This window comes from Herpailurus yagouaroundi, unplaced genomic scaffold, assembly GCF_014898765.1.
Source record: "Herpailurus yagouaroundi ecotype Mexico unplaced genomic scaffold, PumYag 219, whole genome shotgun sequence".
NCBI classification, from domain to species: Eukaryota; Metazoa; Chordata; class Mammalia; order Carnivora; family Felidae; genus Herpailurus; species Herpailurus yagouaroundi.
In genome coordinates, this window is record NW_024412450.1 from 241900 (window position 1) to 265664 (window position 23765).

Consider the following 23765-nt stretch of genomic DNA (forward strand, 5'->3'; position numbering starts at 1 on the left):
TTCCTTCCTTCCTTCCTTCCTTCCTTCCCTTCCTTCCTTCCTTCCTTCCTTCCTTCCTTCCTTCCTTCCTTCCTTCCTTTCTTTCAACGTTTATTCATCTTTTCGAGACAGCCCGAGTGGGTAGGGCGTGGGGACACAGAATCCGAAGCAGGCTCCAGGCTGGTCAGCACAGAGCTCCACAAGAGGACGCAAATGCACGAACCGGGGAGATCATGACCTGAGCCGAAGTTGGACTCTTAACCAACTGAGCCACCCAGGCCCCTGATCTTCTCTGGCTTCTTGAAGGTGGAACAGACTGTGTGTGCAATTTTCTCTATTCTGTGCCTAGAGAGTTGTTCCCTGAGGTGTCTTTATAATCAGGTATTAATTCTGGTTCACTCATTGAGTCTTTCACAAACCCAACCATATCTTAATTGTTTCCAGGTTGTAGCCAGGACAGGTGGACTAGGAGTGTGTTCAGAATTTCCTCACCAGGCAGCACAGAAGCCACCAGCTATTCTAGGCCAAGAAACATGTAGACTTCCAGGCCATTCATGAACAAGGTAAGCGTCAGGATCCATCTTGAGAGAGGGTGGCTGAAAACCGTGCCAGCTATCTAGGTTGAAAAGCAATTCGGAACACCTGAGACACGGTGCTGAATCCAACTGAATATCTGTCCTCTCAAGTACAGCATTGCAGCTTGGGCAGCACTAGCAGAGGACGTGATACGGAATAACATAACGCTGTCGTCCCTATTATCTGACTCGTGAGGAAGCTGTGCAGCATTCCTAACCTCCTTGAACAACCTTTTCAGGCTGCTCTCATAAAGTTTATCTTTACTTAAAGCTATTTATGTTTTCATCATATGTAATCATAGCCTAACCTCTACTGTACATTTAGTACTTGCTCTGTAAAGCAGAACTCACTCTTTTGTATTAAAATGACCTTTTCTGAATTTCCCACATCCTTTGAAGCCATTTTGTACCTCTTTTCTGTTCCCTGTGATGGCAGCTACATCATCTGCCTCATCTTTCAGACTCATCAAACCCTGTTTGTTTGGTTTTTCCCTTGGTCCCTGCTGTCTTTAGTTAAAAAAGATTCTAAAATATCTTAGATTTCTCTTTTTAGTATTATCTCCTTATTGGCCCTGTTCCCTCTAGTACATTTGAATTTATCCTGACCATCAATTAAAAACAAATTTTTCAGGGCACCTAGGTGGCTCAGTTGGTAAAGTGTCCAAATTCGGCTCAGGTCATGATCTCACAGTTTGTGAGTTCAAGCCCTGCATTGGGCTCTGCACAGTCAGTGAGGGGATTCTCTGTCACTTTCTCTCTGCCCCTCCGCTGCTTGTGTGCACCTGCTCCCCCCACCCTGCCAATAAGTAAATAAACTTTAAAGAAAAAAAGAAAACAAATTATTTTTCTTTGTCACTTTCAACTGCGATCCCCAAACTTACTGCTTATTTTCATCATCATCTACTTTTGACACCCATTGTTACTCTCATTATTCAATCCAACTCTCTTTGATTGTCGCTCTATTTGTCTCTTTCCTTGCCCACTTCGTCCCATAATTCTGTACCTACAGAATGGGAGAAAATATTAAAACGCAGATGGGGTGCTGGCTGACTCAGTTGGTAGAGCATGTGACTGTTGATCTCAGGGTCTTAAGTTCAAGCCCCACATTGGGCACAGAGCCTACCTTAAAAAATAAAACACAGGCAGAGGAGGCAAACATACATTTTTCCAAAGAAGACATACAGATGACCAAGAGTTACAAATTATCAGAGAATTGCAAGTCAAAACCACAATGGGATATTACCTCATGCCAGTGAGAATGACTGGTGTCAAAAGGACAAGAAAAAAAAAAGACAAGAAATAATAAGTGTTGGTGAGGATGTGGAGAAAAGAGAATCCTCATGCACTGTTGGAGGGAATGTAAATTGGCGCAGTCACTCTGGAAAACAATATGGAAGTTCCTCAAAAAATTAAAAATAGAACTACTCAGCAATTGCACTACTAGTTATTTATCTCCATACAAGGGTCTGACATTGGGAAAAATTGCCATGTCAAGAGGAAAAGACCTTGAAGCTTTTCTCATGCTTCTTTCCGTAGCATCCTTTTCCAAACATATTATCTGTTGAAAGAGACCTGAATTCTTAATGAAATTGCCTGAATATATAGCCCATTATTAGAGCTTCTTATGCACAGGGGTAGTCTGAGACGTTACCAGAGCTGAACTCACCTGAAAAGCTTTCCCACATTTATTACATTCATAGGGTTTCTCTAATACTGAATAAGGCCAGCGCTTGCACTGGAAGCTTTCTCACATTCTTTACATTTCTTTTTAACATTATTATTATTATTATTATTATTACTTTTTGAGAGACAGAGCATGAGCGGGGGAGGGGCAGAGAGAGAGGAGGAGACACAGAATCTGAAGCAGACTCCAGGCTCTGAGCTGTCAGTACTGAGCCCAACGTGGGGCTCAAATTCATGAACTGTGAGATGATGACCTGAGCTGAAACCAACTGAACTACCCAGGCACCCGTCTTTACATTTCTTTTTAAGTTTATTTATTTTTGAGAGAGAGAGTGATCGGGGAGGGGCAAAGAGAGAGAAAGAGAGAGAGAATCCCAAGCAGGCTCCCCACTGTCAGCACAAAGCCCAACACAGGGCTCAAACTCACAAACCTTGAGATCATGACCTAAGCCAAAATCCAGAGTTGAATGCTGAACGGACTGAGCCACCCACATGCCCTACATTTTTTATGTTTATAGGGCTTCACTCTAGCATGGATTTTCAAGTGACCAGCAAGATGAAAGCATTGAATAAAGGTTTTCTCCCACTTACTGCAGTGATACAGTTTCTTCCCCAAGTGGGTTCTCTGATGTTCAGAAAGGGGGGAAAGCTGAGTAAAGGCTTTCTCACACTCAGCAGAGTTACAAGGTTTTTGTCCTGTGTTCCAGGAGAAATTTCTCCTACATTTATCACCTGTATGTTGGAAGACTTCTTCACAACTGCCTTCCCTGTAAGTCTCCCCATGGAGTCTCCTAGATATGCAGTGCTTGCTTCAAAGGTGTGATACCTATGCAGTCACACAGGGCCCTAGCACTTAGAAGGGTCCTACTTCCGGAAAGTCCTTAGCTTGGTTTAATATGCTATGTTGTCACAGTCTTGAGATTCTAAATTTTATCTTTGAACTCATGTTCTATAAGTAAAGCAGAACAATAATGCATACACCTACGCAGAGCGTATGTCTTGCCTTCCCATTCAGGTGTAGCGTTTGTAATCCCCCAAGAACACAAAATTCCAGTGGACCCATGATTCATGGGAGTTAGTGAGATTCAAAGTAACTACGAAGTGGGGCAGAATAGGCATGTGGATTTTTTTGAGCCAAAGGCAATCAAGACCCAGAAGACCAGGAAAATCATTTACCTCTCCATTAACTACCTAAGATAATTTAGATAGGGGGCCTGTACCAGAAAAGGAGCTATTACCAGACGTAACTTTTTCATCTGAAAGACTTAACTGCATGCCATGGCAAACGTCTGATTACCAACATCTGCTCTTAGTGCCCTGTGAATTACCCTCCTACCCTTTGAAGTCCCAGGTCCCTGGCCCATTCCTTGACTCAGGATGGCACATAAACCTCAATTGCCCAGGGGTCTCATCTTTGGGATTCCTACATGCACATAATTAAGTTTTTCTCCTGTTTGTCTATCTTATGTCAATTTAATTATTAGACTAGCCAAAGAACGTCTGTAGAAGGAGGGAAACTTTGCCCCTACATTTACAAAGTAAGCTGTTACATGTGCAGCTGAGTAGCTGGGGTGCTGACGGACAGGTGAGACCATACTTTCTTGCTGGAACCATAATTTGTTTATAATTCAGAATGCTGGCAAATGGCAGGGTCTAAGAAACAGGAACAAGAAACCCCACCGCGTTCTTATTTGTGTTATTTCCCTGGGCTAGGCAGCCGCTTACTAGAAGTGATGGCAGGAAGCAAAAGGGGAGAGAGCAACCTGATGACCCTTTCTTTTTCTTCCTCCTTACTCATCAAAAGCTAAAGGTAGAGGGATCCCTGGGGGGCTCGGTCAGTTAAGCCTCCAACTTCAGCTCAGGTCATAATCTCAGGGTTTGTGACTTTGAGCCCCACACTGGGCTCTTTGCTGACAGCTCAGAGCCTGGAACCTGCTTCAGATTCTGTGCCTCCTCTCTCTGCCCCTCCCCCACTCACACTCTATGACTCTCAAAAATAAACAAACAATGGGGCACCTGGGTGGCTCGGTTGGTTAAGCGTCTGACTTCAGCTCAGGTCATGATCTCGTGGTCCGTGAGTTCAAGCCCCGCGTCGGGCTCTGTGCTGACAGCTCAGAGCCTGGAGCCTGTTTCAGATTCTGTGTCTCTCTCTCTCTGACCCTCCCCCGTTCATGCCCTGTCATTCTGTGTCTCAGAAATAAATAAACGTTAAAAAAAATTTTAAAAATAAACAAACAAAGCTAAAGGTAGAGTTCTGGTAGAATGTGTGCCTGTAAGGAAGCGAGGAGTCACCTTTGTACGGTGTTACTACAGATCTGAAATACATATGCACATAGGAGCTACAAGATATTAATTGTGTGTGATTTCATAATTCCAGATGCTTTTATACTTGCATTTAAAACTGGCATTGTGGGGTGCCTGGGTGGCTCAGTCGGTTAAGCCTCCGACTTCAGCTCAGGTCACGATCTCACCGAGCCCCGCGTCGGGCTCTGGGCTGATGGCTCAGAGCCTGGAGCCTGTTTCCGATTCTGTGTCTCCCTCTCTCTCTGCCCCTCCCCCGTTCATGTTCTGTCTCTCTCTGTCCCAAAAATTAATAAACGTTAAAAAAATAAAATAAAATAAAAAATAAAACTGGCATTGTACTGGGGTGGGGGGTGGAGGGGCCTGGCTGGCTCTGTTGGTAGAGCACGGGACTTTTTTTTTAAGTAATCTCTACCCCCAATGTGGGGCTCGAACCCACGACCCTGAGATCAAGAGTCACATGCTCTACTGACTGAACCAGCTAGGTGCCCCACATCTCTTAATCTTGGGGTCAGTGAATTTAAGCCCCATGTTGGCCATGGAGCCAAAATGAAATGAGATGAAATGAAATGAAAATTTAAAAAGTAAATAAAACCGACATTGTACAATATTAAGGTGAACAGCAAAACTCAAAATTTTAATTTTTGTTTACTTTAAATAACATTAAATTAAAAAAAACAACTGGTGAGTTACAAGACAGCAGATGGTAAAGACAAAAAGGTTTTATATTTAATATCTTTAACAATATGTTTTTCCTGCTTTTTGAACAAGGGGCCTCACATTTTCATTTTGCACTAGCCCTGCAGATTATTTAGCTGGTACTGCCTATGTGGATGTATTTCTCTAAATATTTACTTCTTTAGAGCAAACTTCTTATTGGTACTATTTCTGTCACCTAAAGTAAAAAGATTGCACAGACAGAACTTATTATCTGAGACACCTAAGGGAAAGAGCAAAGGATGATTTAATTATGTCCCAGACTGGGTACCATGGGTTAACCTAAATCAAGCACAGGTAACCGGGTCAGTTTATGGGAGACAACACACAGCAGAGATCCAGGACACAGATGAGAACAACAGATTTTTGGCAGTAATGACAGTAAAATTATGAGAGCATTAAAGAGTTGTACCATATATAAAGCACTTTTGAAAGATATCTTCATTTCACCTCATAATTCATTCCTCTAAGGTAGATCTTATTTTCATCCCTCATTTAGAGGTGAAGAAACAGAAGTTCATAGAGGTTAAGAAACTCACCTGCAGTGATTTAGAATATAGCCACAAATTCTTTGGCACAACTCCATCTGAAAGATGGAGCCTAATTTCCCTCCCCTTGAGTCTTGACATCTAGTGACATACGTCCAAAAAATCAGAATATGGTGGAAGTGGCGGTATGAAACTAGATCATAGGAGGCACTGCAGCCTCCTTGGTCTTTCTCTTAGATCACTCATTTTGGGAGAAACTAGCTGCCATACTGTGAGGACACTCGGGCAACCCCATGGAGAGGTCCACATGTTAAAGAACTGAGACATCCTGCCAATAGTCATGTGAGGGAAGCAACTTGAAAGCAAATCCTTAGATTTCTTCAGATAACTGCAGCCCAGCCAACATCTTGACTGCTACCTCTTCTATTTTTTAATGTTTATTTATTTTTGAGAGAAAAGGTGAGTGGGTAAGATAGAGGGAGACAGAGGATCCCAGGATCCAAAGCGGGCTCCATGCTGACAGCAGTGAGCCCCATGCAGGGCTCAGACTCACGAACAATGAGATCACGACCTAAGCCAAAGTCAGACGCTCAACCAACTGAGCCATCTAGGCACCTTTTGAGAATACCCTTTGAGAATCCTCACCTCTTGAGAATACCCTGAACCAGAACATTCTGCTAAGCCCCTTCAAATTCCTGACCCACAGAAATCAGGGGTTTGTGTTAAGATGGTACATTTTGGGGTAATTTGTTACATAGCAATAACCGTGGAGAAGAAATGACCACACTAGGAATCTTTACAGAAAGAATAAAGAGCATTGTCTGCTGGTGCATTGTCCCTAAAATATCTGCTAAGTCACAGACCCCAGTACCAGATATTCTGACCCCAAATCCTATTTCTTTACTAGATTATTCTACCCATTATACGGATGAGAAAAGAATGAGAAGAGAATCAAAGGAAAATGTGGAATTGGAAGTTGAATGAACACAAATAGGAGAGAATTAGCGAGAGCTATGAAGTGTTAGAGTAAATCCATCACCAAGAATCAGTGAAACATTATTAGAGGGACTGAGGAGGGAGAGACCATGAACTGGAAAAAGTGGGGACAACAGCCATTGATAACAACATGCTCCAACAGGGTCACCTAGGTGGCTCAGTTGGTTAAGCATCTGGCTCTTGGTTTCGGCTCAGGTCGTGATCTCAAGGTTCATGAGTTCAAGAGCCACATTGGGCTCCACACTGACAGTGTAGAGCCTGCTAGGGATTCTGTCTCCCTCTCTGTCCCTCCCTTACTCATGCTAGCGCACACATGCGCGCTCTCTCTCTCTCTCTCTCACTCTCTCTCTCAAAATAAATAAACTTTAAAGAACTTACCAAACTCAACACCCAAAAAACCTAGTCCAGTGAGGAAATGGGCAGAAGACATGAATAGACAATTTCCCAAAGAAGACATCCAGATGGCCAACTGACACATGAAAAAATGCTCAACATCACCCATCATCAGGGAAATACAAATCAAAACCAAAATGAGATATCACCTCACACCCATCAGAATGGCTAAAATTAACAACTCAGGAAACAATAGGTGTTGGTGAGGATATGGAGAAAGGGGAACCCTTTTGCACTATTGGTGGGAATGCAAACTGGTGCAGCCACCCTGGAAAACAGAATGGAGGTTCCTCAAAAGATTAAAACTAGAACTACCCTACGACCCAGCAGTTGTACTATAGTTATTTATCCAAAGGATACAGGAGTGCTGGTTCAGAGGGAAACATGCACCCCAATGTTTATAGCAGCATTATCAACAATAGCCAAATTATGGAAAGAGCCCAAATGCCCATCAACTGATGAATGGATAAAGAAGATGTGGTGTGTATATATATACACAATGGAATACTACCAGGCGATGAAAAAGAATGAAGTCTTGCATTTGCAACAACGTGGATGGAGCTAGAGGGTATTCTACGCGAAATAAGAGAAAGACAAATATGATTTCACTCGTGGAATCTGAGAAACACAACAGATGAACATAGGAGAAGGGAAGGAAAAATAAGATAAAAACAGAAGGAGGCAAACCATAAGAGACTCTTAAATACAGAGAACAAACAGGATTGCTGGAGGAAGAGGGTTGGGGGATGGGTTAAATGGGTGATGGGCATTAAGGAGGGCATTTTTGGGGTGAGCATTGGGTGTCATATGTAAGAGATGAATCACTGACTTCTATTCCTGAAGGCAAGACTACACTGTATGTTAACTAACTTGAATTTAAATTTAAAAAAATCAATAAATAAATTTTTAAAATAATAATATGCTCCAATAGAAATCTGAGAAAAGAAGAATGAACAGTTAAATAAAAACCAGGGGAAAGTTTCATTCAGTACTGAAGATGGTGCCGAAACAAGCCATGGTCAGAGTTGTTACTAAGGGGGATAGAGCCAGATCTACAGTGATTTGGGAATGTACTAAATACAGGAGGTCCTCAACATTTCAAGTCAGCACAAGGGACTTCAAGCATCCATGTCTCCATTTCTCATTTAACAGAGTCACAAATACTTTAACACTGGAGTGTGAGAAGTTATTAAGCCAGTGAGAGAGCCCAGTTTCCACATTTCAATAAGCTATTACTATTCTTTGCTGATTCAATAAGTCTCATTAAGGCTGAGGAGTTTACTTAGTGTTTCCGTTAAATTTTAGTAAGTTTTATGGAGGACATACACAGATCACTCAATTTTCTAAGTTCTTGCTCCCTAGATGATTCTCCTTCCCTGTTCTAAGGCCCACCTACTGTCCATTTAAAGTTCAATGACTCCCATGAAACCTTCACTGACCACCCCAGGCCAGAATAAAAGTATCCATTGTTTTATTTCCTGACTACACCTTAGACAAATAAAAAATGGGTGTCAGAAGTACTCTGGAGAGATGCTCTGGCCAAAGGTGAATTCTGCTCTTATCCCTTTCTGGTAGCACACTGAATCTCTGAGATTCGTGGCATAGTTGGCTTTCCATAAGCCAGAGTTGGAAACTCTAAGACTTGTGGTCCACTCTTCTCTTTAAAAGACATTTCCTGTCTAAGGCAATAAGGTAGGACCTGGAGAAAATTGGATCCAGTTGAGCTTGTGAGGGAACCCCACTGGGAATTGGAAATAGAACTTCAGAAAATACATCACAAGTAGTGTAACCAAGGGACACAGAACAGCAGACCCAGGAACCTGAAGCCCAAGTGCAGGAAAGCAGAGAGCAAAGAGTAAGAGACAGACTTGGGACCACAGAGGTTTTAGCTCAGTAATGATCTACTCATTCCAGTTTTGCACCCTTGTTCCCTCACCACCATCTTCAACTGTCCTACCCAGATTATAGCTCTTTTCTTATCCAGTGTCTAGAACATCAAACTCCTTCCCTAAAACTTCCTAGTACACCCATTTCCTCCACACTGTGGATGCTTCTTGTGCACACAGGCTTGGAGCTCTTTGGACAGGATGGTCAAGAACTACTTAAGCAGCAGCACCTTTAGAATCTGCTCCTTAATGTGTATCTTGAACTACAGCCACTAACAGCAAAGTTCCTGGAGTTGACTCAGGGGCCCAGGCATTCATTTCCCACTAACATTACTACCTAGCACACTGGCAAAAGTTCTGGTCAATAGACTTACTCCATTGTTGCCAGGATTCTTGCACCCTAGTCTGGCCCCCTTCTTTTATTAATAGGGGTTAGTTGGCTTTTGGAGACTGTATCTTAGGGGTCAAGGTTACTAACCCCTTTAACTCCTTAGCCATCATGATCTTGAATGGATCTGTGGTTCAGAAATATTCTTCTGAATCTTTTGGGAGAATTCCTAATGCAGAGAAGACTTAACATTTCCCAGATACAATTGTCACATACCCTAGTTTTGTATAAGACTTCATTACAACACCACAAAACTGGCACATAACTGGTACTGAGCAGCTCGCAGCAACACTACACCGTCTGGGCATTCAGTTCTACCCAACACACTTCAAAGGGCCCTGTAGCGGTTTTATCTTGAAATGTCAGTACGTACAGTAAGTCCAGAAATCACGTCTCTTTAACGCGAGCACAGGGGTCTCCGGCTGTGCGGCACCGAGCGCGGCCACACGGTAGGGAACCCAGCGCGGAGCGGAGTCCCTCGCGTGCAGGCCACACCGGGCGGCTCGAGCAGGTCCCCACGCCGCGAGCAAGACGCACGACAGCGCTCCGCACGCTGAGGAAGCCCCTCAGCTTCCCCTCCGACGGCCGTCCTGCTGCTGAGCCAAGTGTCTGCCTGGGAGGTGTGTCAACGTTCACAGCACTCGGCTCGGAGAGCAGAGGACGCGGCCGGGGAGGCAGGCTCCCGGGAGGGCGAGGCGGCGGCGCTCGATCCCCTTAACACCGGGAGGGTCACGAAGCAAATTCCCACAGGCCCCAACCTCCCGGGCGGGCTGCCGGCTCCCCGCCCCTGCAAGTGCCAGAGGGCCGCGCCCCGCCTCCAGGATCCACTCCGTCACCTCCCGGCGCCCCGCCCCCTCATGCACCGGCACCTCACGTCCCGCCCCCTCGCGCCCCGACGCCCCGCCCCTCGCGCCCCGACGCCCCGCCCCTCACGTCCCGGCGCCCCGCCCCCTCACGTTCCGGCCCCGCAACATCCCGCCTCTCCTGCTCCCCGCCTCAGCGTCGGGAGTGGTCGCCGCCGCCGCAGGCGTGCGCGGACGGTCGGGGGCCGCCGGAAGCGACGCCGGCCGGGTGGGATTCGCGAGCGCACATCTGCCGGCGGCACGGCCGCCTTCCCCCGGCCCGGTTAAGACTCGCGTCCGGAGAGCGCCGTACCGCGACCGGGGACTCCCAGGTCGGCAAGGGGGGGGGGGGGGTAGGGAAGAGTCCCCCTGCCCGGCAGGGTCTGTGAGGACCACCCTGGCCTGAGGGGACCGCTGCGGTTGCTCGTGGACGCGGTGCCGGCGGGGCCGGGCGGCCGGGTGACGGGAAAGGTGTTTGCGGTCCGGCTGCTCAGCTCCCCGCGGGATCTTCCTCTTCGGAAGGTGTCAACTCCTAGAAGTCCCTGTGTCCTTTATTCTGAATGATCCCTACAACGGAGAACCCCCAAAATCCATCGTTAGGGCGGGGGAGGTGGGAAGGGTGTAAAGGATGCCCAGTGGGGCAGGTGTTCGGCAGGCGACAGACGGCCTCCTTGTGGGCCTGAGCCCTGTGCCCAGAGAGCGGGGCGGGGCTGCGCGGGGCGGGGCTCCCGAGAGGACCCGCTCACCGCCCGGACTGCGGCCCTCACCGAGGACTCACCGGGGGCCAGGCTCCGAGTTGCTGCCGGCCGTACGCGCTCCAAACCACCCTACCCACGTTGTCCTGTTGTTACCGGGCCGTGGTTGTGTAAGATGTTAACTAGGGGAAGCTGGGTGAAGGTGCAGGGACTTTTCTGTTCCATTTTGGGAAATTTTCTTTAAAAGTATTCCAAAATAATACGTTAAAAAAAAGGTAAGATATGTTTACAGAGGGCGAAATACAGGTTTAGAGAGATTAAGCCATACGCATAAGAGAACACGACAGGATTCAAGCCCAGGTCCTTCACCACTGCCCACCGTGCCCGTGAATTAGTCCACGTTCGCTTAAACGCACAGGCCCTGCCACCACGTGGAAAACAAACCATCTGCACCCACACAGCCTACTGCCTGCGTTAAGGTGATTTTACTATTCATTTGTCTTCACTAGATGTGACACTTTCATTCCACTGTCTTTATCAACATGACATTACTATTCCAGGAAATTCTTGCCCTATAAGATAAAGTCGCAAATAATAGTATTTACTTCAAGAAATGACCCCTCAAAAAATCCACTTAAATGAGTATCAGACTCTCAGCTTTCAATGGAAAAGATCCAGACTTTTTGAAACCCTCAACTCAAAACTTTCACCTTGTTGTATCCACCTCTAAACTGTCGTGTCATGATCCTTGCCCAATCTTTATCCTGCCTCAGGAGATGTGCCTTACACTCCCAAAACCTCATAAAAATCCTGACTTTGCCTTCCTCCCTGGGAGATTTACTAAGACTCTGCCAAGGTAGTGCTAGCACTCATAGCAATAAATTCAGTTTGGTATTACCAATTATTTTGGCGTTATTTTTGGAAAGCAGAGATCCAACAATATTCTCAGTGTTATCAAAAATGCTGTTTGACAAACATTCCTTATGTTTGGAAAAAGGTTTGAATTATTTTAAACATATTTTTTCAATTCTCTTTAATTTTGGGTGGAGCCTTCTTTCTCTTCTGAACAGAAACTTCAGACTTAGTGAGTCATGTATTTAATCAATGAGCGTGTGTGTGTGTGTGTGTGTGTGTGTGCATGTGTGTCTATCTTCTTAACAGTGGTTTTTGTAACCTCAGGAGTGTGTCCTGAAAGGTAACACACTTGTTGCCCGCCCCCGACCATCAGAGCTGGAATGGCTGGAGTACTCCTTCCACGGCCTCCTGAGGAGTCAGAGGGACTCTTCGGAGTAAACAACAAAAAATGGCCTGCCAAGGTTCAGGCGACTGGCCCACAGTGGAGCAGCCCAAACCACCAGGAGGTATTCCGCCAGCGCTTCCGACACTTCTGCTACAAGGAGACCCCTGGGCCCCGTGAGGCCTTGAGCCAGCTCTGGGTGTTCTGCTGTGAGTGGTTAAGGCCTGAGATACGCACCAAGGAGCAGATGTTGGACTTGGTGGTGCTGGAGCAGTTCCTGACCATCCTGCCCGAGGAGCTCCAGGCCTGGGTGCGGGAGCATCACCCGGAGAGCGGGGAGCAGGCCGTGGCTGTGCTGGAGGATCTGGAGAAGGAGCTGGATGAACCAGGCCAGCAGGTAGAAAAAGGGCCTGTGCTCAGTGCGGGGATGGTTGGGTGCGGGCATCAGGCTGATCCTTTGTGGGCTCTTGGGATCATGTACACTGTGGGCCCTTCAGATGCCCAGACGAGCCTGCTTGTTCTCAGGTTTCAACCCAGACCTGTGCACAGGAAGTGCTTTCTGAGACATCGGTGCCCCTGGATCCAGCTAAGGAAGCAACATATCTCCAGCTTCAACCCATGGAGATCCAGCTTAAGGGTGAATCTCAGGACCCTCAACACCAACAGGACTGTGGTTAGTGTTGACACTTGGGGCATATGGCTCCCCTGGAGACCTTAGAATCATTCATCATTCAATAAATACATGTCGAATACTTATTACGTGCTGGGCACCATGCAAGGCGGTAGGTATAGTGAACAAAGCAGACGTGATTCTGGCTTTCACGGATCTTACAATAGTCTGGTGACAGAGGCATTAAATAAACACACAAATGAATGTACCATAACAGACTGCATATGGGGGAAGAAGGTAGATAAAGCCTTTTTGAGGAAGTAATATGGGAGCTAAATCCTAAAAGTAGAAACTAGCCATAGACGGAAAAGCAAGGCAGGCCTAACAGCATGTGCAAAACCAAGTGGGAAAGAAATGGGTTTGAAAGAAGGCCAGAGTGACTGGAACATGAAGAGACAGAAGAGCAGAGAGAAGGCCGTCAGGGGCCAGAACACAGGGCTGTGTGGGACCAGGTAAGGAGTCCATACATCTTTAACTTTACTGTGTGTAAGACCCACCTCTGGGTCCTGCGAGAATCCCAGCCCTAGGAAATGCTCAGTGAAGGTGAGCGATGAAGTCCAAGCAGAGGGATAACACAGGATCAGAGATCCGCTCCTTGGCTGAGAGGAGCAGTGCCAACAAGGTGGTCAGAACAAAGTGAGAGCCTGAGAAATTGTGTATTCCTCGCCCGCTTGCTCTCTTTTTTGGTTTTTGATTAGGAACTAACTGGTGCTGCGTAAGCTGGACAGTAGCCAGATTGGAGAAGGAGAAGAAAGACCACTTTGAAGACTTGCTGTAGCTTAAGTCAACATTGTGAGGGCCAAAAGTAGGACAGTTTTGAATGGTGATGGAAGGAAGGGAGGGATGAAGAGAGGCCACTTGTCCTAAAGCCCTGGGAGGTGCTGGAAAGACAATAGAGTTGCTCTCAGTCCTCTCCTGGCTGGAACAAGGAATCCAGGGTTCAGAGTTGGAGCATTCGTACATCTGATGGGTGGAAGTGACGCCCGCTCTTCCCAAGGGAAAATGGAGTGTCATTGTTAGAAACAGTGTCTACACAACATGAGTTACGCTTTCTCTGTTGTTGTCTTCTTTGTTATGCTGAGGGAAGACTTTTAAAGGATGCAGGGTACTTCTTACATATAGGTAGGAGTGTATGAAATTCATGTTTTCCAAATTAAGGTGTTTGGCATAGGGTTTTCCTAAAGAACTGAAGCTTGCTGTGTGAAGGTCAAAACTTTATTGTATTAGCCAGTTAATGGGCATCTTACCCATATGTGTAACAAATTCTTGTAAACTGAACAGAGCCTGTCCTTTTCTTGAAGATATAAGCTGATCATTATGATTAATGATTCAGGCCTGCAGATCACTGCTGCTCTTGGAGACTTTTGGGTAGGAGGGGCCAGCAGCTTATATCCTAAAATGACACCAGACTATCATGCCAGTAAATGGCAGATGTGTGATTTAAATATAGTCTGTCTCCAGGACCCGTGTTCTTAATTCCTGAGTACTGTTGGGGTATAAAAATGAGGAAGATGGAAAGTTATAGGAAATGAAACTGAAAAGGTAGGCAGAGACATTTTTAACCTTCACTATGCATCTGGATGACTTTAAAAATATATAAGTGCCTGGGCCCCACCCTCAGAAATTGGCTTTCAGTTGGACTGCGGTGAGGCCCGAGCATGGACTTTTTTTTTTTTTCCAACCCTCCAGGTGATTTGCATGTGTAGCCAGCTAAAGTCAAGAACCCAGTGGATCACGAAGGGCTGATACACTCAACAGATGAGTTTAGGTTTTATTCTGTGGGGAAATTAAAGTTCGATATTCAGAAGTTTTAAGTCCTTGGGCAGTTTCAAAATTTGGTAATTTAAACTCTAAGTGTGGTACGTACAATCTACAAATGGCATGTGAAGTCAGAATAATTTTTTTTTTCAACGTTTATTTTTGGGACAGAGAGAGACAGAGCATGAGCGGGCGAGGGGCAGAGAGAGAGGGAGACACAGAATCGGAAACAGGCTCCAGGCTCTGAGCCATCAGCCCAGAGCCCCACACGGGTCTCGAACTCCCGGACCGCGAGATCGTGACCTGGCTGAAGTCGGACGCTTAACCGACTGCGCCACCCAGGCGCCCCAGAATAATTTTTAAAACAATACAAAACTGCACACTTCAGTACAGCCACTGTAGATGTTGGGATAGTGTGGGCCATCTGATCACACAGCTCCTGGAAAGTAAATGGCTGTAGTCACCTGAATTCTAAGTTCTGCTAAGGAGCACAGTTTCTTGAATAAACCATGTCTTTAAGTTTCTGTAAAGAAGTCTGATAGCAACAAAGTCAGTATGGGTGTACATCCCTTAGACCACTTTGGAAAACCTCCCACGGGATTAATTAAACATTGAGAGCACGTGACTTGTTTTTAGTGTTTGTTTATTGATTTTGAGAGAAAGAGAGAGCGTGGGGGAGGGGCAGAGAGTGAGAGAATCTCCAGCAGGCTCCACACTGTCAGTGCCGACCCTGACATAGGGCTTGAACTCATGAACTGTGAGATCATGACCTGAGCCGAAATGAAGTCGGACATTTAACCGACTGAGCCACCCAGGCACCCCAAAACCAGTGTCGTTTTAAAATGTGAAATCAGGGGCACCTGGGTGGCTCAGTCGGTTAAACGGCCCAATCTTGATTTCGACTCGGGTCATCATCTCACTGTTGCTGAGTTCCAGCCCCACATCAAGCCTGCTTGGGAATCTGCCTCCCTCCCTCTCTGCCCCTCCCGCCACTCACCCTCTATCTCCAAAATAAACAAAAGTCAACTTTAAAAATAAAATGCAAAATCAGTTTTTTTCATAGGAAGTTTATGAGATTTCCTGACATATCAGCTATCGAGGCAACATTCCCTCGTATACCTTTCCTGTGGGTTCGGTCTTCCTGAAGTTCGTTCTTGAATAACTACTTCAGGCGCTTTGTGTGTAGGCTTAGTCTTTGCTTATCTGAAAACACCCTAATTTGGCCCTCCCTTTCTAATCCCAGTTTAGCTAGAGTAAAATTCAGAACGACAGGTTTTTTCCTCAGGTCTTGAAGGTACTGCTGGTCCTGCCGCTTCTAGCAGCTACTCTTCTAACTGCTGTAATTTGCTAGTGAAAGGCTTCTGTCAGTCTGAATGCTTTTGTAACATTTTTAGGAATTCCATCTTTTTTTTTTTTTTTAATTTCTTTTTTTTTTCTACGTTTTTTAATTTATTTTTGGGACAGAGAGAGACAAAGCACGAACAGGGGAGGGGCAGAGAGAGAGGGAGACACAGAATCGGAAACAGGCTCCAGGCTCCGAGCCATCAGCCCAGAGCCCGACGCGGGGCTCGAACTCCCGGACCGCGAGATCGTGACCTGGCTGAAGTCGGACGCTTAACCGACTGCGCCACCCAGGCGCCCCGACCATCTTTTCTTATTAGTAGTGTTTACATTTACTCTTAACCTGTATAAGATGAAGTGTCACTAAAAAGTGTGTCCTGTTAGGGTTTTATTTTTACTCATCTTCCTTTGTCCATAAATGCCCTGTTGCTCTAAGGACCCTTGTTTTTCTTCAGTTCTGGAAAATTCTCCGCTATCAGTTCTTTAAATAATGTGGGTTTTTGTTTTTGTTTTATTCCTTACGTATTTTCTTCTGGAACTCCCAGAACACACTGGTTAGGACCTATTTATCATCTGTTCATTTTGCTTAACTGCTGTTTCACATATATTATGTCTTTGTCTCTGTGGTACATCCCAGGGGAGTGCTGTTATGTTCCAGTTTATTCTCTCGGACTCTGGTTTATCCACTTTTAAAATCTCTATCCAGTTTTTATACTGTCTACTCTTGTTCTATTTTTGCTGATTTTATTTCCTAACTCTGTGTTTATGTGATGTGGATACTATGACATCAGTTATCTGTTTTAGGGATCTTTAATCTTTTCAGGATTTTTGATGAGAATAATTTCATCTGGGTTGAATTCATGTTCCAAGTGATGACTTTGTTAATCATCTTTCCTAGCATTCCATTCACGTTTTGAAATTTTCATGTCTGGGTCCATTTTGAGTTCCTTCCGATCTGCTTCACGCTCTCCCCTTCCTTAGCAATTCTCTCATTACCTGTGCCCCACTCCCACCCCAGAACCGGGGCTCCAGTGTCATGCGGGGAAACACAGACCATCAGTGTCATCACAGGTGTCCCCATGCCGTGCTGTCCACGTGCTTGTGTGTGTGTCTGTGTCCCACCCAGACTCTGGCATGAGCTGTGAGCTAGAACCTGGCCCATGGCTTCAATTGTAGCTACCATTCTGTGGTTTTGTTCCCTTTCTGGTCCACAGAGATGTTTGTCTTGTCTTTTTAGCACAGACTTGTTTTAGAGTAATTTTTATTTTTATCACTCCATGTATGTGAAGCTGAAGTGTGAAGTCGCTGTGTTGTCCTGACTAAAAAGCACACCATTTTCCCCAACCTTTTTTAGTGGGTTAGAAATTATGTTTCTGTACTATGCTTTTTCTTTTCCTTCTTTTTTTGTTTTGGCGTTTATTGTTTTTTGAGAGACAGAAAGAGAACGTAAGCAGGGGTGGGGCAGAGAGAGAGGGAGACACAGAATCCAAAGCAGGTTCCAGGCTCTGAGCTGTCAGCACAGAGCCCGATTCAGGACTCAAACTCATGAACTGTGAGATCATGACCTGAGCCGAAATTAGATGCTTAACCGACTGAGCCACTCAGGTGCCCCACCTATGCTATGCTTTTTAATAATAATCCGTAAGTTTTCTTCTCATGCTGATATGAATTTTAGTTCTATTATATGTGCAGTGATGTTTTAGATCTCATCTAGAGTACATTTTATATTTGCTTATGGCTTTAAAAGACCATGTTCTTGCATAAATGTGTACTTTGTGTAATTTTCCTTTGAATTCTGCACACAGATGTATCTAAGGTAGATGTAACATAAGGTTTTAAAGTGCCCCAAAACTTTACGATAACCACATATAACCAGTGACATGAGATTTTTGTTTTGTCACCCGTGTGGCAGGGTGGTCTGGTGAGTAATGATCGCAGGCCCTGGTCCTAACAGGAGGCCCGGGAAAAGGCTCCTATCACTCTGGGCAGCTTGCTTCTCTGCTCCACCTCATCTCTGGGTTTTTGCCCTTCATACGTGGATGCCCTGACCCCCATGACGGCTGTCACCCTCCTCAGCAGGGGGCCAGTGAGAGATCTCACATCTACTGTTAGACCTTGGCTCCTTCCCACCCTGCTCCCAGAGTCTCCTTAGCTGACCAATTTGGGCACATTTGGCCAGTGCCTCTGCCTAGGGTTAGGTCTGCCCTTCACTCTGGGTCCTAAAATGGGGTTACTTTCACAGAGAATCTGCCTTGAGTGGGACAGTCTCACTGTTTTCCAGAAACTGTCAACCACTGAGGAAGTGGCCACATCTCCCACCCTGGAGGAGTGTGGTCATTGGGATGCTGCTCGAGGCACGTCTGTAGGAGACACAGGCAGGGCAGTTATGGGAGCATGCCTTCCCTGGGTCAGGACGGTGGGAGAGTCTAGGTCTGTTAAAAGACCCTTCTCTGTGGTGGTGACTATTTACCTGGGGCATCTCAAATGACCCACAGAGCAGAGCTTCAGGTTTGACAGACTCCCAGGTTTTTGGGTTTTCTTTTTGTTTTGTTTTTTTTCATTTAACTTCATTTTTATTTTTTTTAAATTTACATCCAAATTAGTTAGTATATAGTGAAGCAATGATTTCAGTAGGTTCCTTAATGCCCCTTACCCATTTAGCCCATCCCCCCTCCCACAACCCCTCCAGCAACCCTCAGTTTGTTCTCCATATTTATGAGTCTCTTTTGTCCCCCTCCCTGTTTTTATATTATTTTTATTTCCCTTCCCTTATGTTCATCTGATTTGTCTCTTAAAGTCCTCATATGAGTGAAGTCATACGATTTTTGTCTTTCTCTGACTGACTAATTTCACTTAGCATAATACCCTCCAGTTCTATCCACGTAGTCGCAAATGGCAAGATTTCATTCTTTTTGATTGCCGAGTAATACTCCATTGTATATACATACCACATTTTCTTTATCCATTCATCCATCGAAGGACATTTGGGCTCTTTCCATACTTTGGCTATTGTTGATAGTGCTGCTGTAAACATTGGAATGTATGTGTCCGTTCGAAACAGCACACCTGTATCCCTTGGATAAATACCTGGTAGTGCAATTGCTGGGTCTTAGGGTAGTTCTATTTTTAATATTTTGAGTAACCTCTATACTGTTTTCCAGAGTGGCTGCACCAGTTTGCAATCCGATCAACAGTGCAAAAGATATTCTTTCTCCACATCCTCGCCAACATCTGTTGTTGCCTGAGTTGTTAATGTTTGCCATTGTGACAGGTGTAAGGTGGTATCTCATTGTGGTTTTGATTGTATTTCCCTGATGATGAGTGATGTTGAGCATTTTTTCATGTGTCGGTTGGCCATCTGGATGTCTTCTTTGGAAAAGCGGCTATTCATGTCTTTTGCCCTTTTCTTCACTGGATTATTTGTTTTTTGGGTGCTCAGTTTGATAAATTCTTTGTAGATTTTGGATACTAACCCTTTAGCTGATATGCCTTTTGCAAATATCTTCTCCCATTCTGTCGGTGGCCTTTTAGTTTTGCTGATTGTTTCCTTTGCTGTGCAGAAGCTTTTTATTTTGATGAGGTCCCAATAGTTCATTTTTGCTTTTGTTTCCCTTGCCTCTGGAGACATGTTGAGTAAGAATTTGCTGTGGGCAAGATCCAAGAGGTTTTTGCCTGCTTTCTCCTCGAGGATTTTGATGGCTTCCTGTCTTTCATTGAGGTCTTTCATCCACTTTGAGTTTATTTTTGTGTATGGTGTAAGAAAGTGGTCCAGGTTCATTCTTCTGCATGTCACTGCCCAGTTTTCCCAGCACCACTTGCTGAAGAGACTGTCTTTATTCCATTGGATAGTCTTTCCTGCTTTGTCAAAGATTAGTTGCCCATAGGTTTGTGGGTCCATTTCTGGGTTCTCTATTCTATTCCACTGATCTGAGTGTCTGTTCTTGTGCCAGTACCATACTGTCTTGATGATTACAGCTTTGTAGTAGAGCTTGAAGTCTGGGATTATGATGCTTCCTGCTTTGGTTTTCTTTTTCAAGATCGCTTTGGCTATTCGGGGTCTTTTCTGGTTCCATACAAATGTTAGGATTATTTGTTCTAGCTCTGTGAAGAATGCTGGTGTTACTTTGATAGGGATCGCATTGAATATGTAGATTGCTTTGGGTAGTGTCGACATTTTAACAATATTTTTTCTTCCTATCCAGGAGCATGGAATCTTTTTCCATTTCCTTGTGTCTTCTTCAATTTCTTTCATCAGCTTTCTATAGTTTTCAGTGTATAGATTTTTCACCTCTTTGGTTAGATTTATTCTTAGGTATTTTATGATTTTGGGTGCAACTGTAAATGGGATCAATTCCTTGATTTCTCTTTCTGTCACTTCATTGTTGATGTATAGGAATGCAACCGATTTCTGTGCATTGAGTTTATATCCTGCAACTTTGCTGAATTCATGAATCAGCTCTTGCAGTTTTTTGGTGGAATCTTTTGGGTTTTCCATATAGAGTATCATTTCATCTGCGAAGAGTGAAAGTTTGTCCTCCTCCTGGCCGATTTGGATGCATTTTATTTCTTTGTGTTGTCTGATTGCAGAGGCGAAGACTCCCAATACTATGTTGAATAACAGTGGCAAGAATGGACATCCCTGTCTTGTTCCTGACCTTAGGGGAGAGCTCTCAGTTTTTCCCATTTGGATGATATTAACGTTGGGTCCTTCATATATGGTTTTTATGATCTCGAGGTATGATCCTTCTATCCCTACTTTCTTGAGGGTTTTTATCCAGAAAGGATGCTGTATTTTGTCAAATGCTTTCTCTGCATGTATTGAGAGGATCATATGGTTCTTGTCATTTCTTTTATTGATGTGACGAGTCACGTTAATTGTTTTGAGGATATTGAACCAGCCCTGCATCCCAGGTATAAATCCCGCTTGGTCACGGTGAATACTTTTTTTAATGTATTGTTGGATCCGGTTGGCTATTATCTTTTGAGGATTTTTGCATCCATGTTCATCAGGGCAGACTCCCAGGTTTCTCTTTGCAAGAAGAGTAGTCATGTCTTTGGGGCCGCATCAGTTTCTGTCTGTCCCCACATGATAATATCCTATTGTGCCCCATATGTCCAGACATGCTTGTTCTGCGTATTTGGAAATAGGATACTTTTCTGTGCTCTGACCCCTCATTTTTCAGTACTCCAGGGGCCTTCAGGGCCCCCTGCATGGAGCTGCTTCTCAGCTCCACATCAGCACCGGCCCCCTGGCAGCTTCCCTCCTCTCACAGCCCTGTGCCTTCGTCCATCTCAACCCCACTTTGGCCTTCCCTCGGAACCCCCTGTCCTCTCAGATCCTCTCCTGTTGTTGACTTACGCCCCACTGACCATCTCCGTCTGCACAAGCCATGCCTGGCCAGTGCAGCCACTGCTGGTCCCTCTTCCTTTGCCTTCCCCCACTGTCTTCCTCACATGGTGTGGAACAATTGTGTTGGTAGAATTAAGCTGTGTACTTGTAGTAGATGTGTTTAATTTTACTTCCTGTATGTTTCAGTGATGTTTGAAATCTCTCCTTTTGTTTCAGATGACGTAATCGGAATTGAGAAAGGAGAATCGATTCAAAAGCAGGAGGTTACCATAGATACAGAGTCTCCAAAAAAGTCACCTGGCCAAATCAACGGAAAAGTCCCTCATCGTGAAGAAACCCAAGAACATGAAGGACAGACAAAGAGATATCAGAGAAATTCTTCAACCGAGAGAAGATATAAGTGTGACGAGTGTGGGAGAAGATTCACTCAAAACTCAAGCCTCATTAGACATAAGAGAATCCACACTGGAGACAGACCCTATTCATGTAACGTGTGTGGCAAAACTTTCATCCAGAGTTCCCAACTTATTGACCATCAGAGAATACATAACCGATTAAAACCGTATCAGTGTGATGAGTGTGGAAAAGCCTTTTATTACAGTTCACACCTTGTTCAGCATCAAAGGACCCACACTGGAGAAAAACCTTTCCAGTGCAGTGAGTGTGGGAAAGCCTTTCACTACAGCTCCGGCCTCGTTCGGCACCAGAGGACCCACACGGGAGAGAAGCCCTACCAGTGTCACGTCTGTGGAAAGGCTTTCTGTCTGAGCTCGCACCTGATTCAGCACCAGCGCGTGCACACTGGGGAGAAGCCGTACCAGTGCAGCGAGTGTGGGAAAAGCTTCAGCCAGAGCTCAGGCCTCTTCCATCACCACAGGATCCACAGTGGGGAGAAGCCGTATGAATGTGATGAGTGTGGAAAGGCCTTCAGTCACAGCTCAGCCCTGGTTGGGCACCAGCGAATCCACAGTGGAGAGAGGCCCTATGAGTGTGACGTGTGCGGGAAGGCGTTCAGTTATAGCTCCCATCTTCTGGGACATCGAAGGATCCACACTGGGGAGAAGCCCTATGAGTGTGACGTGTGCGGGAAAGCTTTCCGGCGGAGCTCGCACCTCCTGGTACATCAGCGAATCCACATTGTAGAGAAGCCCTGGTGATGTCAGCAATGGTGCAGAATTATCCATCCGCGCTTTCCTGCAGAACGCCAGATAGGGACGTCCCCGTGATGGAGAAGTAGGGAATTCTGTGATCACCATTGCGGTTTCCGCTGTCATTTGAAAATACTTCTGGAGGCTGAAAGAGGCAATCACCTGACAGCTTGCCAAACAAGCATGTCGTCTGATGACCTGGGACCTTGGAGGGGCTCGTTCCACATCCTCAGACTTTCCTCCTCGAAGCAGGGGCTCAGGAGATCTCTATAATCCGTTAGATACGTCCCCAGGGTGGTAGAGATGCTGCTATTCCCTCCCCCGCCTCCTTTCCTCCCTATTTTCTTTGGAGTTGGAGTGATGATCTTGTCTGAAGTGTGAGTTGAGAGTTACTTGATTTACATTTTTAAAAATCCTGAATTTTTGGTTAGCTTGATAAAAGACCTCAGCCTATCGGTTGTCTACACTAAAAACATAAATACAAAAACCACTTTGTAATTTGGGATAAACGTTTGGGTGGGTAGGAAGGTTCCATGGGATGGAGCAGGAGGGTTGATCACACACATCCGGTGACCTTTCATATCTTCCACCAGAGATGTCAAACAGGCCAGGGCGCTGTATTTGGCCTGCATGTGCGTTTTTCCCACATAGTATGTTTTGTGATAACATGAAATTATTTCAACTTTTAAAAATCTGGAGATTTCACATCGAATCTGACTTTCCACATTCTCTTACAAAAACGCATGATGTGGCAATACTAGATGCCACCTTCCCACGAGCCAGGAGTTGACTGGAGCAGATTATCACCCACTGCGGATGGACACAGTCCACTACCACACAGCGACCTGTGCTCCCTGACCACCCCCTGCTCCCCCTACCTGTGTGAGCCCTGCCCTGCTCTCCGGGCTTCTCAGGACCACCTTGCCACCAAAACACTGCACTTTAGCTTTAGGCGCTGGCCCCCAAGAAGATTTTCTCTGAAGAAAAGGCTTTCTGCTAACAAAAGCTTGGAGATTTACTATGAAAGATTTAAGGAGCACCTGGGTGGCTTAGGCAGTTAGACATCTGACTCCTGATCTCCGCTCAGGTCTTGATCTCAGGGTAGGGAGTTCAAGCCCCTTCTTGGGCACTGCGCTGGGCATGAAGCTTACTTAAATAAATTTAAAAATGTATACTTGAGCACCTGAAGGTAGAGGAAAGCCACGGTAAAATTTTCCTTAGAATGTACAGGTACTTCTTGAAAGTCAACTGTGATGGCTTCTAGCCAGACCTGTGGAGACTAGTTCTTCCTGTGAGATGAAAACAGCATGCTGATGGG

The 23765-nt window shown here is 45.4% G+C and overlaps 1 protein-coding gene across 1 annotated transcript in view; it reads left to right on the plus strand.

The window, feature by feature from the left end:
* ZSCAN16 (zinc finger and SCAN domain containing 16) overlaps nt 1–23765 on the plus strand; it is a 41575-nt gene that overhangs the window by 1310 nt on the left and 16500 nt on the right. The window contains exons 2-5 of the mRNA XM_040457037.1: nt 424–542; nt 12123–12577; nt 12706–12853; nt 21516–22452. Of these exons, the coding sequence (XP_040312971.1) occupies nt 12179–12577; nt 12706–12853; nt 21516–22452 (1484 nt within the window). The 5' untranslated portion in view covers nt 424–542; nt 12123–12178. The remainder of the gene's footprint in view (nt 1–423; nt 543–12122; nt 12578–12705; nt 12854–21515; nt 22453–23765) is intronic.